Source organism: Nyctibius grandis, chromosome 2, assembly GCF_013368605.1.
Source record: "Nyctibius grandis isolate bNycGra1 chromosome 2, bNycGra1.pri, whole genome shotgun sequence".
NCBI classification, from domain to species: domain Eukaryota; kingdom Metazoa; phylum Chordata; class Aves; order Nyctibiiformes; family Nyctibiidae; genus Nyctibius; species Nyctibius grandis.
This window is the reverse complement of record NC_090659.1, coordinates 102,854,625-102,872,827: the sequence shown is the minus strand read 5'-3', so window position 1 is coordinate 102,872,827 and position 18,203 is coordinate 102,854,625. Positions and strand designations below refer to the sequence as shown.

At 39.9% G+C, this 18,203-nt stretch overlaps 1 protein-coding gene across 1 annotated transcript in view; it reads right to left on the bottom strand.

The window, feature by feature from the left end:
• UBL3 (ubiquitin like 3) overlaps positions 1–17,788 on the bottom strand; it is a 62,098-nt gene extending 44,310 nt beyond the window's left edge. The window contains exon 1 of the mRNA XM_068423874.1: positions 16,779–17,788. Coding sequence (XP_068279975.1) covers positions 16,779–16,805 — 27 coding nt within the window. The 5' untranslated portion in view covers positions 16,806–17,788. The remainder of the gene's footprint in view (positions 1–16,778) is intronic.
• Positions 17,789–18,203: the final 415 nt, after the last annotated feature.

Here is an 18,203-nt window from a genome sequence, read left to right as displayed (position 1 = left end):
GAGGAGTGCAACAGGGGAAAGGTTTCAAATGCATTCCTCAGCCAGAGACTAAATATAAGGAAGTGTCAGACAAGCTAAAGGAGTCTCAGATCAAAATAAAAAAGCTTTTTTGTCAACTCACAGAAAGCCTACTGTGTTATTCTTAAATGCACGCCTCCATCTAGGCAACAGCGCAAAATGGACAGCTGGCTAAACCCATCCAGAAAAAAAAAATAAGCTTCTGCTGTATTTAACAGATGGTGGTACAGGTTATTAAACTGGTCTTTGCTCCAGTCTCCAAATATAATTTTTTAACATAACTGAGATACAATATTTAAATAGCCTTAGAATATTTCTCAAATGAAACAAAACTAAACATTCATTGTAGTACATACACTTACATTCAGAACAAAGACCATGTTTCTATAGATTATACCCTATTCCCCATTTCTGCTGTCAGAGAAAAAAAAATCCATGCTCAGAAAAATGAGAAGTTTTAGACTTACTTTCTTGTACCTCAAGCAAAAAAAGTTAGAGGCATGCCAAGCAAAAAAGCTAGGGGCATGCCTGAATATTATATTGCTTGTTAGGGAAAAAAAACCTAAACAATAAAAAAAATTTTCTCTCATTCATATATCCACCAAGCGGCCTTCTATATGTACTCCTTTGGTATGTAATGTCATGCCACCACACCCAATTTTCACAGCAAAAAGAGTAATTCCATCATCTTTGTTTACATCACAGGGTTTGGGGGGAAAGGAGATTTGTTTGCTTTGAAAAACAAGTATAATTCCCTTCTATTACTTTATAAATCAAAGTCTTGACCTTTTCACATGGTATGGGGAAAAGTGAAGGTGTCTTCTCAGAAACATTGTTTTATATTAGAGATTTTTTCTTAAACTTGCAAATAAACGTCTGTCAGTCCTGTGAACTCTTAACCAGGAAGTTCAATGCCACAAAAATCAAGCTCAACGTGGGGTCAAGCTACTATTAAAGTAGCACAGCCCCATATTTCACCAATTTAAAAGCAAAGCAAAACACAGAACATAACTGCTTAACTACAATTCTTCATTCTAATTTCAAACATCTGTAATATTTGTACATGTCTTAATAATAAATTTGCACATTTACAGAGATTTGACCATTCCTAAAAAAAAGAAATGTGGACATTATTAAAGTTAGAAAATTCAAATACCTATCATTAGAGATTAGGCAGTCAGTTCTCCCTACGCACATAGCATGCTGATGCTACAAATGTGCATGATACTTACTTCAGAGCCAGCATGAGTCAGATAGGCTGACCTTCTCTCTAATACATTATATTGGGTGAAAAATCCTCTTCCCACAAAAATTAAACCCTAAAATTTAACATTGAATAGAATATTTTACACATTCTATTCATAGATATATAACTACTAACCTAAAAATAATTTATTCATCATCAATCTTCAAAGAGAAGGAAAGAGGAAAGAGAATTAAACAAAGACATACACGTGCACAGATTTGGCAATATAATGCTTTCCAAAGCATGAAAATCCAGAACTAGGTCACAGCTTTATCCTACAGATCATTTTCAGCTTAGTTTGAACAATAAAAGTCTTTTGAATAAACTGCCTGCATTCAACAATCATGATACACTCATCCACAAATAGAAGCTGTATTATAAAGTGTAACAGCCCATGTATCCACAGCAGAAAATGGATGGAGTGGAACGGAGATACTTGCAGGCTGCTAGTTCTTTGCTTCTTTATATTTGAAAATGATTTTAAAAAAAAAAATCTGACTCTTCAGGTCAAGTGTTCTTTACAAGGTTCCTGATTTATCAATTCTACTTTGTAAATTTTTGATTGATCCCTCAGTAATGAAATCTAGCCATCCAAAAGAGGTCTGCTAGAAACACAAATTCAAAGATTAGTCTTGTCAAAGGAATGAAGACTATATTTACATATATATATATATATATTTACACAGTTACCATACAAAGACTTCTCTACATGAAATTCCTCAAAATATGAAGTGTTCAAGCAAAATAAGATGCAGCCCTTAAGCATGCTGAGACAAAATATGTTTAGTTTCAATATAATAATGAAGTAGCTTGGATATTGTTTCCCCTTTTACAAATACTACAACAATTTATGCTGAAAAAGTTTCATTTACGATCATTAGATTTCTATGTTAACTTTAAAAAAAAAAACAAACAAACCAACCAACCCACCCCACCACACACACAAAACTAATGTTTCAAAACTTAAATAGAGCCATAACAAAAGTGCTAATACGCATAAAGGCTTCATTCAATCCATAACTCAACCTTTAGCAACACACAAGTATCAAATGTCGCCCACCAAAATATAAATGTAAAATGTATTTATTAAATTACAGGTATAAAATTTACTCCAATATACAATAGAAACCTTGCTAGGGCAATAACAAGCTTCCCTGCTTTCATATCTTGTATAATGCCAAAGAATCTTCATTATTTAATTACGTAAGCATAAATTTTCAACCCACTCACATTCATTTCTGCTCTGAGGATATGAAATATCTTGCAAACATTTCAGGCCAAATGTCAAGAGAGACCTGTCAAGCTTCAAGTAGTAAGGCTCTTTCTTTTGATCTAACGGATAAAAGAAAAAACCACATATCGGACTTTCTTTGCAAGACTCCATTATAAAAAATTCAGTATCGTTAAAACAACATAGCAGCTGTATAGACAGTATTCCTTCTCTCCTGCTCCACAAGTGTGATTACACACTTAGGCAAAAAAACACACCGCATTTCTACTGTGATGTTTAGAATAGACAACTCAAGTCAATTTTATACAACAAATTATGAAGAGGATAGACAATGCACTTTCAAGGACTTCAGACAATTATCAAAATGAACCCAGTTGTGTAGAAATTTTCATTTGTTTGGTAACTTAAATTACTTTTAAATTTACTGTGATAACATGTATAAACTTCGGTTTTCTTCTTTTTAACAGGTTGCGTGCAACAGCTTAGACTGGATCACGCTTGGCAAAGATCTGCAATCGTACTGTACCTATTTCACCACAACAAGCAGTGGTACACCTACAACTATTCAAATTTCCATACAGTTGTAATTAGGAGAAGATCTGCTTTGTTAAAGGAAAGAAATATATTTTGAATGCTGGAAAATTTTCTTTGTACTGCAGTGTTCACAACCATAGATGTGAAAGTTTTCTGTAGGAAATAAAAAAGCTGGTAGAACTACGATTTACTGTACATTAAAACTTTCAAAGATTTTGAAGCACTACTTAAAGAATTTAAGCTAGGAAAAGACAACCTACCAAAAATCAGTACGAAAGTGTTGCAAATGAGTTTTTACAAAGCCCCAACAGCCCAAAAGAATTACCTAAACATATACATCTAATGGTATTTTTAGGCATTGTGAAGTACTCTCCCCATACAGCGCAGCTGCTCCTCCTGAAGGGCATGGGTCTCCCGTAACTCCTGTGTCATTACCACCTGCTCTCTCTGGCCATCCTGGACACATTGGCATGTGTGAACTGGCACTGAACACCATGTTTAGGCAACCGAATCAAGTCTTTGAAGCCTTATTGCTTTAGAGCCTATATTTGGTAATGTAAGATTTACTTTTGTCAGAAGATGAGGTAGTATTTACACGGACCCATCTCAATAATTTTTCCACCCAGCAAAGGAACACACACTGCTTTTCTATCTCCATTCAGCACCAATACTGAAAATACAAATATTAAGGGACAGATTTGGATAATGTTTGTGTCTGGCAGGCACAGGAAGGGTGAGGATGTCCTTCATCAGAAACCTGTTATCATCTGACACATTGAAAACTTCATTAAATGGAGTTTATAAAAATCACTAAAAGTACAAAACCTACGCATGGTAAGAGAAAATTATGATGACTCCTTGACTGTTTCTTGCTGCCCATTATGCTTGTATGGCAAATTACTGTCCATAAATAAGCCTGAAGGCTTTGATGCTGCTCTATGTTCAGTGCCTGTACCTTTGTCACTAGATGGTTGTGTAATGATGACTTGGCTTCTCCCTGTACTCCTTTCAGCTGCTACCACCATCCATCCTACAAACTGCTACAGCAGTCCAAAATGCCTACAATACAAAGTGAATGCCATCTTTTCCAGAAACCCAGCAAGAACTATTTTGAAATAATTCAAAAGACTTCTCTTCCCTATCCCAACAGCTTCACAGACACTCTAGAGTTAGCCAATACAGCTTCCAACAGAGCACCACAAAACAACTGTTGGCTTTACCCCAAAGTTAAAGACAGAACAAAAATAGAAGACTGCCGTATTTTAAGATTCTGAATAAGTGATTTTCGCATAGGAAATGTCAAACTCCCACAACAAAGAACTATGGTTCTTCCTAAAAACTGTATCCCATTTTTTGGAACATGTTGCAATCTGATTTTACAAGAAAAACTATTATGTGATACAAAAGACTGCAGAAAATGCTGTGTTTATTGAAGTATAATTCTCTATCTTCCATCTCCTGCAAAACGTCTACTAAAAGAAAAAAACTTCAAAACTAATAGAGGCACTAACTACACCAATTTTCTTTCCCTCTGGTCGTCAATTCTACATGCCAAGAACTACAAGACAAAACAAAAAGGTTGGGGTTGGGTTGTTTGTTTTTTTTTCAGAAGAGAACAACAAAGGGGAACAAAATCACCTCCTAACCACATGCTCATTATAAATAAAATTCATAACCTAGGACACTTATTTAAGCATGAAAGTCAGAACCGATATGCAGCAGCAGAATCAACTATAAAAGGCAGGAAACTATTTACCTTCACTCTGCCTTATCTGGCACTAGTCAGCACTCTGAATTATTCACTTTGGTGCTGGCATTTTTTTTTTAAGCTGTTTGAATTTACCAAGCAGCACATTTGCAGATAAAGGCACTGACTGATAATCATTCTGTGCTCTACGGATAGGGCAAGCTGTCTTTCCCACCTTTCATTTCCTAAAAAAAATAAATACAGAATTTGAGGGAGATAATTTAAGAATAAAACTAAATCCCCACATCCTTGAACATCAGGAACTGCTGTGGATTCAGGTTTAAACTGATAGCATGCTATTTGAAAAGTAGGAACATGACAATTGACAGCTATATTAAGGCAATATTTGATAATGAAGTGCTCAGAATTTCAGTTTCTTTGAAAGATCAACAGAAACACTTCAGCAAAATCATGTGACTCTCAATAAATAATAAAAATTCAAAGAAATACTAACACAGCCCTACAACAAAGTTGGTATGAAAACCAGCTTCCCCTAAAGCATTAGCCTCAAAAGCTGCTTTTCACAACGTGTTAACAAATATGGTTACTACCTTTCTCCAAATGTCCTTGGGAGCACCTATCAATGTAAAAGTATTTTATTGACTTTTGCATGATTTTAATTAACTCGCTGTCCACAACAAGTTCTCCGGAATAAAACCTCCACATTAGCAAAGAGCACACCAGCTTAACTGAAACGTTGGTACGGTCATGCAATATGACTACTCTGAACCGAGACTGACAGGCACTGAAGATGCACCAGAGCAGAGCCGGCCAGAGAAATTTCAACAAAATTTAACTGAAATATACAACATCATTAAAAAAAAAGAATCCAAGAAAATCTTGATCTACCTTGAATTTTGCTTCTGTCTGACTGCAGTTCAAACTGTAAGATTTCATTCCCTGCAACTCTGCTGCAGTCACCTAGTACAAGAGTATATTTAAGCAAAATTACATTCCACAATTATCACAATTTTTTATAAATAATAACCTCTTCTCTCACAGATCTGCCAAAAAATAAATGGATTTTTATTTAGTACTTGTTAAGGAGACTAGTATCACAGGAAGGCTCAAGATTAATTAAGACTTATCTTCCAAGAAAAGTTTAAGCAGTACAGGAAGGTAAGGCACCAATCCAGTCTCTGAACAATGAGGATGGTGCTGAATAAGGAGAGAGGGGAAAGCACATGGTTCTGGTAGAAGAGACAATTGTGCATTTATACCACAGGATGGATGGATAAACATTGTTGAACAGTCAGGTATTTATGACTGGTTTTGTACTTCATTTTTACAAGTGGAAGAGTTGCCTCTTAATGCGAGTTTTCCATGTATGACATAAATAGTGCCATGGTATATATGCCATACGCACGGTGGCAAAAAAATACAAGATAAACTGTATTGGGTTAAAAGCCACAAATCTCTATTGAAAAAGACATCAGCTTAGAAGTGCCAGGCTCTTTACAGAGAGGTTTTACACTCTTCATGGTCAATTGAGGGAAAGATACAGATGCAGCTCTAGAGTCCATCCCCACCAAAACTTTATAGATTGCCCATTAAAATCTTTCCCAGTCCTACATACCTCCTGCAGTAAGCGCAAGGAGCACATATGCTAGCATCATCAAGTGCCAGCATCGGAGTGCTGGAATAAGAAGCATTCTGCATCTGCACCGTAGCCCTCCATAGGGATTTCCCTGGCTAGCCCCAAAGTGGAAGAAATGGGCACACAGGGCCCATTTTCATTACCATAAAAAGTGTCATGTAGGAGAAAGAGTCCCATCACCCCAGCTGAGGTGATGACAGTTCATTGCAAAACCACGTGCTTCAACCCTCCTTTTTACAATGAATTTTAAAAATTACAATTTTTGAGATCTTTGCTAGTGAAGAAGCATTAAAGCCCGTCACCAGACTCCTCTGCTACCCTATTCCAAGCACCTACACTCTTCCCCTGAACCACCATCTACAGGACCCCCTTCTTAGTGAGAAGAAACAATTCAAAGGAACCATCTCCAAGCTAAAATAATTTTGCAAATACCCACTGCCACCTTCACTGGAGCCCTCATCACAATCCTGCTCACAGTTTACCTAGCGTTCCACCCACTACAGTGGATATTTTAAACCTCCGAATAATTTTAATCATAGGTAATTTTGAAACAAAAATTTGCCATTTCCAGATTTACATGAAATCCTGATTCGTATGAGACTGTACTGGCAAGAGGCAGAATTCAAACACCGCTGCAGTTTCACTTTAGTAAGAGCTCCTAGTCATCTTGCCATTAGTTATAAAAATGTGATCCCCAAGAAAAAGTCAAATTTCTCAGTAACAAGCAGTTCTGTTGGTGCCAGATCTGACATATTGTACCTTAAAACGCCAGTCTTTTGTCTAGACAACTAGAAATGCTCACTAGCATCTTTTAAAATTTTTTTTGAGATAAAAGCTTCCCTTCCTTTGCACTTGAGCTTGAAGTGAACTAGCAAAGAGCTGACACACATAAAATACTTACCACATCTTTAAATTATAAAGCTGATCTTTAAAATAGTTTTTCTTGGAAATCCATAGCACAAAGAACACACATTACAGCAGATTTTGGTACAAAATCTTTGAATATTTAAGTCAAACAGTCCCTATACATTTTTATGGCCAAAGGTAACATGCTGGACAAACCCCACCTTACAAACACAGAGTTCCTGACTGGAGATATAGTCAAACTAGAATGACTCCAAGAAATATTACCATGACCTTTGTGTAACAGGGAAAGCAATACATCTCCTTAGGTGTTCACAAGAACAGCTAAGACACCGCTTCCAGTGTCCCGACCACACTACCCAGTGCAAGGCCGACCTCAGGCAGGGATTTACCCGCAGCACTACCCACGCTGAGCAACTACTGGGGGGCAGCTACAGCGTGCACATGATGCCACGCCATAACCAGTCCTGCTTAACACAGGACATTGCAGACCAGCAGTTAAAATGCAGAAAACTAACGCAAGTGAAAACTTTGGAAGTCCTCATAAAAGAGAGCACATAACTCTATTCAGAGAGCAGCTTTTTTAATTATTCTTATAAGCATACAGTAATACATCTTCATCACAACTTATGTGCTGTAACATGGGTATTGGAAGTTATTAATCTTGTGTGTGACTTCATGTCAATTTCATTATTACTGAATTATATGGAGTTAGTGAATGGGGATTTATTCCTCTCACTTAAAATCTTTTAATAAAGCTTTCTGAAAGTTTGGGATTTATTGCCAAAAACAGCTATAAGAAGTATGCAAAGTATAAATTGCTAAAACGTGCAAGTCCAATTAAGTTTGTTTCCATCACAGATCAATAACTCAGCATCAGAAGTGAGAGCTAAGCTTTCACTATCGTACCCCACAGCTGTTATGATGTGTAACTCATTTGCACAGATTAGAAGTATATTCATTCACAAGCAAAATGACATAAATATTCAGATTTAATATGCACTAAGCAATGTATTGTGCTTCAAATACAACCACAAATCACCTTTCCAAGAATTAAGTTTATTTTGATGTTCACATTACTGGCCATACAAATATGAATTCTAAAATTAAAAAAAAAAAATGTAAAATACTGCAACTATGTATTTCAGGCTTTAAAAGCATACAAAGGCTTCTAGTCTGTCTCTTATAGTACATAAAAGATAAGTATGTCTGAAAAATGTTAGACAGTATTTAATCTTAACAGAAATATTGAAAGGGACTACTATTTTAGAAGAATTATTTTATAGTAATATAATTTACAATAACTTTCCTGAGGCTTACTAGCATATGCCACATATATTCATATCTAGATTAGCACTAATCTACCTTTAAGAAGAGAATCCTAAATTTACACCCCCAGCTACGAAAGACTTTTGACTAACAACAGCACTTCACTATTTTATCACTATTCCATTATTTCTCCATAATAAACACATGTCAAATTCCAGAGACAGATTAAGTAGTACCATCTAGAATATATGTTAAGTATCAGAAACAGATTACAGTGATGTAGACCTCTGCCAGACCACAAAGCATTACCATATCATAACTCCACTGAGGAGATACCAACCAATGCTACAGTATATGACTTTGAAGTACTATTCTTTTTTTAGATGAAACATCATCGTTCTTTTCAATCTCTGAAAGAAAAACACATTTAGTTTCCTTGTATTTATTTTGAAATGGGTACTACAGTTTTATCAAATGCTTGAGAGAATTTCCTATGCAACATTAAACAGTGCATATTGCATAATGAAGATAACAGAAAAGCTTCCAGAAGAGCTCAGGATCACCCTTAAAAAAAAATAATAAAATAAAGGACCTAAACATTCATTCCCATCCAAACTGACAACAGATTCACCGATTAAAATCCAAGTCCTCAGCTGCAGCTGAAAAGTACTCCAGGATAAGACCACCTTTGCTCCTCAGCAGTGGTCCAAGCCATTGACATAAATTAGATTAGGCTGAACGGTAACCTGCGCCAGCCCTCAAGAGAAACTGAAACCACCACGGTAGGTAGACACCAAAACAAACATTTCCAGATTGCATCCCCATGCTGTTGAACACAAAGTACCATTTTGGCACCTACATCCCACATGGCATAGATTCATTTTTTGGTAGAACAAACCTACCGAACTCCTAGGCAGAATCTCTGTTTTTACTTCCTTAGTTTATATGGGATACACAAAACTCAAAGAGTTTCTTGCTTGTTTCTGTCTCCATAACGACAGTGTCATGGAATGAAGTCTCAGCTAAACTCTGCCGCAAACTTTCCATTTAACTCTAAACTGAATCTCCCAAATAATTTTAAGTAAAAAACCCAACCAAAACAAACCCACAAATGTAATCCTGTCACTGGGAAGCTATTTTCAAATTTCTTTACAGAAAGTAGAAAAAACTACAAGACTCTGATGGCAGTGTCACAATTGTGTAATCGGCCAACTCCTCATTTTACACAAAGTTTCTATTTGTGGAAAATATACGCTACATTTTAAAATCATATTTCAACATACTTGCAGAGTCAATACAAATCGGAGATTGCCTTCACTGTGGATGGTTTACAAGTGGCAAAAATTTATCTTCTGTCAAGGAGCTAAACACAATCCCAGTTAGTGACCACAAAATACACCAAATTTCCACAAATACGTAGGAGTACTCAGCTGCAACAACATTTAAGTATTTCTGCAGAACTATACTTTTGAGGACCAGCAGACCTACAAGAAAGGAGGTCTGAACTTTATCTTTAAGTGTTGCTCTCAAAAATAAACAGACCTCCTAAATAATTTTCTCCACATCCTTAGAAAGCAGTTAGCAACTTTTCTCCCCCCTCAAATTTCTTTTTGGATACAAAAAACCCCACAGTATTTAAATGCATAACGCTATTTGCGAAACCTCAACTGATGTCTCAGCAACATTTTTTTTTTTTAACCAGTTCTTGCAGGGTATTGATTCTTCATTCTTTTCTACCCTCAGTATTTCTTCCCTATCATTGCTTGCAACACTGAGTGGTACATCTGTGAACTTAAATTTGTCTGGAGGTATACCAAGTGAAAAATGTTCCAGTCATTGCTTTAAGATGTTCTGCAACATATGTGTAACAGAAGCTGTCAAAAATTAAAGGCTGTCCTTCTACCAGAATTTACAGGGTAATTTTTAACAATAGCTGAATTTCAAAAGACAGACCTCTAAATTATGTTAAAAGTGATGAAGAGCTGGGGTCTCAGTTTAGATTTGACATGAGAACAATGACATTAAAATTTTTCATTGACATTCTGCTCATTTTCAATAGCTTCTAAAATGAAAGCACTGCACTCAGTCATATCCCTTTAATAATTACGGTGAGCTAAAATTTACGCATGCAAAATTGCGGCAGGGAAGGCTTGCCACTTCAGTGGGCTCAATTAATTGCTGCAAAACCAGATTTAACATGGAAAAGAGTATTGATCAGCAGCTCTGCCTTTCACCATTGTTAGAATGAGAAATAACCAAGTTAGTGAATCCAATACTGTACACAGAAAAGACTGAAAATAAGGTGTACTCTCTCTTTTACATAAAACCACAAGAATGATTAGTCACATTCCAGATATTTCTGGATTCCCACAAGCTAGAGTGGCGCTCGCTGGCTGAGTCAGAAATGAGCTCTCCATTCTGCTCAGTATTGCATAAGCATATATAGAGACATCACCAGAAGTTTACATTCTGACTTTTACTGAGAAACAAAGCTGACTGACCAGAAGTACAAAACAAGTAAATCCCACTTACTGCTTATACCATCACCACGGTTTTCAACAGTCACAGAAGTTGTACTTAGGAAGAACTCTCAGTTAAAAAACAGAAAAGCATGCCCTTAGTCATTTTGTTTACAGTACCATAAAAGTATTGCTTACCAAGTCAGCTGCAAGGACCACATTCGGACAGGCTAATTTCCTACTACAGCCTTAAGCCAAGCCAAGGAAGAGAGTTATGGGCCTTGAATGATCTAAAATTTAAGTTCAGATATGCACGAACAGCAGTCACAAGCTCCAAGGTGAAATACAGATTACCAGTACTTGAAGTTGTCCCTAATTCCACATCTGAGAGGTGCAACTTGTCCCCATTCAGGTCCTGACTGAGCTGTCTAGTTCCCACAGATGACGTCTGGCAATTTTGTAACATGCAGAACCCAACGTTCCTGCTGTAGAGGTGACCATTTTCCTACACTCCTATACTCAGCGTTTGTTTTTTGTCTCTCAGCCCTGCTGGAACCTGTCAGCAGCTACTGCTGGCTTCCCAGCATTCCCAACAAGGGAGGAGTTAAGTGTCCTTCAGTACACATCCCCTTCAGTATTTCATGGAGTTATACAAGAAAAGTAGAGAGAAACAAATTCAGGTAACAGCAACAACAAGGGTGGGTGGCAGGAAGGAAGGAACAGTTTACGCTGCCAGCCTACACTTCCATCTGAAGTACAGGACTGCACCAAGGCCCAGCACAAATATCAGTCATTATCTCAGCCACAGGTTACAGCTGTTCATCCCCTAAGAAAATGAGATGAAGGACATGCAAACATCATTTTAGAATATGTTTAATGGTTAGGATGTTGTGGAATTACCACTACAGTGTCATACATAAAAATGCCAGTCACACTAAGATATTTCTTCTTGTTTTTTAGACAAATAAGTAAGACATTTTTTAATCTGTTTAAGAAAAAAACGTGGGTAAGTGGGGGAAATGGTAAATACAAATCATTTTGAAGTATACCCAAATATATATAAGTATACCCAAATATAATATATGTCAAAGCAACATCAGCTTTGACAAGTTTCTCTCCGGCCACTGTTGGAGATAACAGAGAAGGAGGTTCTTCATCTCATTACAAGCAGCACTGCAATATGCTACAAAGGCTGGCTCAATATATAGGGAGTCAAGGAAGGAGCTTCTTCAAGCTCCCCTAACACAGATCCAACCAATTCCTTCTCCAAATAAGAAGCAAAAAACCCAAAACAAAACACTGAGGATGACAAAGGTCAGGATACTCCTGTCTGTTACAATCAGCAAGCAATAGTGAAAATAAAAAAAAAAAAAAGAGAAGGAAAAAATGTCTGTACAGAAAAACCTGATAAGCTATTTTTATCTTAGAATGTAATAAATTAGAACTTTCCACATGGGGTTGCAAAAATACAGAAGTAATTATACCTTTGTTATTAAAAATACTTAAGAGACCAACTTATGACTATATGCACAAAGGCTACTAGTAATACAACAATTTTCAAAACCAGGAAAAGGATCTACTGAAGGCAAAAGGAAAAGCAGTTAAAATAGCAGAGCAGAGATGCATGACTTCCTACATTTTGTTCTGATAAATTAAAAAGCTATGAGTGAACAAAGTCTTTTCTTTCTACGTTCCAAGCATATTATAATAATATTGCACTTACAATTCTTAAATGAAAGAATCATTTAGACTGAACAATGGACAACAAAACTCAGCTGCCACACAACCAGCTACTCCTTTGAGTCCCTCCTGCCTGCACCTTATTCCTGGATGCCAAGATTCCCCTACTGATGTAGCATCAGTTACACTTCCATCCTTTTCCCCTGTTAGCCTCCACTAATATGGATTAAAAAAGCAAGTCCTTATATTTGTTAAGCTATTCGTCATCATTCTACGCTGAATTTCCTAAAAAAGAACACGCACCTGCACATTTCCACTAAAGATGCTGACACTAACAAGGCATGACCTAAGCAGGGTTTCTATTTGTTATTCTTCCACCTATTGCCCCCTTCTAACATTGTCCATGTATATAAGTGTTTTAGACCATAGACTCCATCCTCTTGCATGTCTGCAATTTTCTCGCACCAAACATTGTTTTTTTAAAAATAATCTCTCCCATACCGCCTACATCTCTTAGGTGCAGCAAATAGATACAATAGCTGTACATAATAAAATTTTAAAACTTTAACTGTTTGATAGATTTCAGTGTTCTGCTGTTTATCAAATGCCAACACACACACACCCCCCCCAAAACAAACAAACAAAACCCCACCAAGCATCACTTCAATTACCACTCAGACAGAAAAATAATTTGATATCCTAGAGGGCATGCAAAGAACTGCCCAGGAAGAAAGTGCTGGCAGAGCCTTTTTGTACCTACACAAAACGCACAGATACAGGTAACAGCGGACACCATAACACTTTTCAGTCATGCAGACCCCTTACTGTGAACTTCCAATATCCCTGAAGAATTATATCTGTAAGAAGTATCACAGGCACACAGAACACAGAGGGGCAACTTCCCAGATTCTTGTGGTAACTCCACTGAAATAATAAAGGGGATTATTCAATCAAGTAATAACTTCTGGACTGAGCATAGGATTTCCATAGCTTATTTTAAAACAGTCAGCTACAGTGTTTAAACACCAAACCATTTATCATTTGGTCCACTCAAAAAAAAAGTGTGATTAACTTCACAAGTCCATACACCACCTCATGTCTCTTTATTATTACAAAAGAAACACAACTTGCAAACAGCCCTGCTGTTATTCACAGTCAAACTCTAGCTGCTACCAAATGGCAAAACTGATAAATTTTATGAAATTATTGAACATATTCAGAGACGCCCTGTTGCCATCACAATTGCCAGTACTTGTGTGAAAAACTAAACAAAATTAGGCTCTAGATATGCAGGTCAGTCTTCAAGCACTGCCCCATACATGTCTAGTCCTAATTAAGTTAATGAAACTACTCAAGTCAATATTAGCAGGTTTCATTCCACGTGTAAGTAGCACACATTGCTAAGGAATAATGCACCACGAACTTACAATACCCGGAATGCGGTGTGTCAGTATCCAATTTATTGGAATGCAAATGATAAAGTACTGTGTTAATTATTTAAGAAGTGATGTTGAAATGGTTAGCTGGTAAAATCTGCTGTAGTTCAGGAAAGAAGTCAACTAAATGTCAGGGAAAAGGAGACTGGATCAAATTATGCCTACGTACAAGTACAAAGCTTACTAAAGATTTGATAATTTACTATGAATTTATGTATAGCAGAACCTTCTCAAAGGTGGGACAGGAAGACAAATTAACACATTTTTTAAGAAGAAGCAATTATAATAGTTTTATTATTATTATGAGAGGGTTAGTTCATGAATCTGACATAAACAGTTTGAAGCATAATTATTATAATACTTAAGTAATTTATAGCAGATTTACTGTGATAGAGTCTACGTAAATATGACACTACATCACATTGATGCCAACTCCTACAGAAATGGGAAATCATTTTTTGTAAATGCAAATTACACAGTGGGTGGATAAGAGAAATGCAAACTGCAAAATCCTACACTAAACAAAAACATATATGAACAAGGTGACAGCCTCGTGAGTGCTCCTCTTTAAAGAGCATCAAATAACAATACCATTTTCTTTCCTGAACAAGCTCCTTTGAAATAAGGAGGATGGTGAGAAAAGGAGACACAAAATGAGTTTTCGAGTGCTCTTTTTTACAAATCAATATTTATTAACTGTATTTAATAACTTGAATTTCTACAACACACTTCAAAATTTCAGAGAGAAGCTGCAGCTCGTAACGCAGAAACTCATCACAACGATCCTAAGACAGACCAGAATACGTCTATTTATTCAGTTAAATTCTACCGCCATTGGTAACATCTTCATTTAAACGTTTTTGTAATGACTCAGTATTTAAAGATCACTGTGTATAACAAGCTTCTTCCTGATTTGAAGGAAAAGCATCGCCAGGCCTAGCTATCCCTGTCAGTGGTATTCTCATTACACCATAACAACAGAAGGAAGTAGTTTTCATAGATACAAAACAGTATTTTACCTATCTTAAAATTCGTATATTTTGTATAAAAGGTCAAACATGACAAGCCCGGTGGCAGCATCACGATTCCCAGGCAGGACCTAGAAGCAGCGTGGAGGTGGCAGTGCGCTCAGCCCAGGGTGAGAGGGAAGAGGAGTGCTTCATGTCACTGTCAAGTGACTCCTCCAGGCAATTTAAAAAGCAGCACTAAGAGATTCGCATCTAACCCCCCCACAGCTAAGGAGAGGATTTCTGTGATACAACGAAAGACGGACACGTGCAAGTGAGAGGGGGTTCAGAGTACTCTAACAGCCAGAGAGACCCTAAAAAGAATTATATGAAAATTAATAGTTGAAAGGATTTAAAATCAGAGGCAATAGTCTCCTCATCACCCTTTTCTTCCAGGGGGTAAAATTTATTTACAGTATTTGAGAAAGGCAGGGGGGAGGGGATGTTAAAAAAAAAAAGTGAGCTTAAAACCGTGTTTGATCATCCTCTATATCTTACTGTTTCTGCTTTTTTGGCAGAATTCACTCATTTTGACTGCAGTAGAAAAGCTGTGAAGGAAACACAGAAAGTAAGCAACTAAAGGACACCATTATTTCAACAGCCCATTTGTCATACATAGAACCATGAGTTTTACCTTGGTGGCTGAAACAAGGTCTATTCGGTTTTATTGTTATCACTACCAGGGCAGGTTTTACTCGCAAAACAGAACTTCGTCCGGAAAGAAAAAAAAAAAAGCATGGACAAGTCTGCTGCTTTTGCAAAAAAAAGTACCTTTAAACGTGAACAATCGTGGGAAGATACGTGAAAACATTCTGCCGTAAGAATAAAGAACGAACATATCAAACAGCAGCCACAAGGTTTTTTTTCCAATTAAGTGATTCCTGGAAATATATACAAATGGGGAAAGATTACCTGGCTGACCTGATTCACCCTCCCTCCTCATGCCCTGCTATACCTTCCTACTTTAAATGTACCGAGCCGAGTATCCAACCCATGCTGAAGTACACTCCGCCATAAGAAGTGCTAGGAGTGCCCTTGAAAAATGTCCAGGTTGCAGCTAGTGCACAAAGGACCTCGCCATGTAAGTAAGTGCATGAGAATTTCTCTCTCACTCTTGACCCGGCAGCAAGTGAAGAGATGAACATCGGAAGACAAAGCGTCGGGAAGAAACAAGCGAAGTTTGAGAGAAGAAAAGGAACAAGGCTGAGACTACATTTCAGCCGGTTTAGAAAGAAAAAAAAAAAAAAAAAGATAAATAGCTCGAGTAAATCATTCTGAACGCTCTACGTCGTATTTCTCTTCCCCCCAAAAATGCTCGGCAGAGCCGAACAGCACTGCTACACGAAATAAGCAAGAGCAGCCAGATATTAACTGCCATAGGTAAGGGAAAGCAGACACCCCCCCTTGCCTTGCTACACAGAAGGCGACGCTGCAGATTTCCCACTCCGCTACCAACAAGCAAAGCAGAACCAGCATCTGGGGCGGGAGGGCGAGGGGCGGGGGGGAGTATTAACTGGGAGCTTTTTGTTCCTTAAATGTGCAACCGAGATAATTTTTTTTTTTCTTCCCACGCCTCTCTTCTTTCCATCTTCTCTGCCAAAGCAGGCCGAAATAAACGTTATTCCATAATAACAGTATTAAATAAGAAGTATTAACAGCATTAAATAAGAAGTACCATATCAGTACTTACCATATCAGCTGGAACGCTGCTGGACATCTTGATGTTACCCTAATGGCTTAAAATCAACTTCGGGGGGAAAAAAAAAAAAACAAAACCAGCCCGCTGGAGATCTTCAAGAAGCAAAACCGGTGTCAGTTTCGGAGGCAGCAACTTCCACGTCCCCTACGAAAAGGAGGTGTCCGATGTGCAGCGGGGAAGGCGGCCGGCTGAGGAGGAGAAATATCCAGGCGCCAGCGGTGCCGGGGCTGCACCGGAGGAGCCAGCGGGAGACCAGAGATGGCAGCAGATCCCTCTGTCAGCAGCGGCAGGAGAAGCAGCGGCGGCGGTGCCAGGTAGACCAGGCAGGACTACACCGCCACATGAGCTGCGTGCGGGCTTTTTCCCCCCCTCTCTCCCTCTTCTCCCAGCCTTGACAGATGACGACGGGATGATTCACGGGATAATGGTGCGTCCAAGTCACCTCCTCAGTCAGCGCAGGCGACCCGGGCGCGCAGGCAGGACCTCGCTCCTGCCCTCGGCGCCGGGGCAGACAGGCGGGAGGGCCGGGGTGGCCCCGGGGCCGCTGGGGAGGACGCCGGGCTTCGGCCCCCCCCTAGGCGGTGTGCGGCATTCAACAGGGTCTGGCGGGGAGACGGGCCGGGGAGGGCTGCCTGAGGGGCAGCCGGAGGGGAAAGCTCTCCCCCGCGGCACTCCGGCGGCGACAGCACTCGGCGGGGGCCGGGGGGCGTTCAACGGCGGCCGCCTCCCACAGCCTCAGGTCTCCGCTCGCATCACCGCCGCCGCCTCTTCTGCCCGCCCTCCGTCCCCCGCCTCGTCCTCCGGCGGCTCCGGGCGCTCTCGGCCGCGCGGCAGGGGCGCCCCCCCCGTCCCCCGAGAGCCGCGTTGGCCGCGCTGCCTCGCCCCGCTGCGAGCCGGAGGTGCCGGTCGTCAGCGCGATCCTCGCCCGCAGCCGGCCCCTGTCATCTTCGGCTCAAACCAACATGGCGTCTGCCGAGCCGAAGAAGGGGACACGGCACAGGAGACACGGACCCCCCTCCCCCCCGGCTCCCGCCGCGTCACGCGCCGCCGCCCCGCGCGGCACCATGGGGCTTGTAGGCCGCCGAGGGGAGCGGGGCGGGGCCAGTCTGGCACCGCCCCCCCGCTCCGCAGCCCCGCCCCTGCTCCTCAGCAACGGTTGCCAGGGCGGGGAAGGGGCCCGCGGCGGTGCGGAGCTTCCCGGGCCCCCCGTCCCGTCCCGCCCCGCCCCGCCGGGGGTGCCCCGAGCCCCCGCCCCGCGCTCGCCTTGCGGTGGCGGCGGGCAGAGGGCGGGGGCGCTCCGTGGGGCGCCCCGGGGCACCGCCGGGGCTTCTGGGCCGCTTCCCCGCCCTGGCAGCAGGGACCCTCCCCCGCCCGCCACCCGGCAAATCCCGCGTAAATGGTCATTTTCTCCTGGGC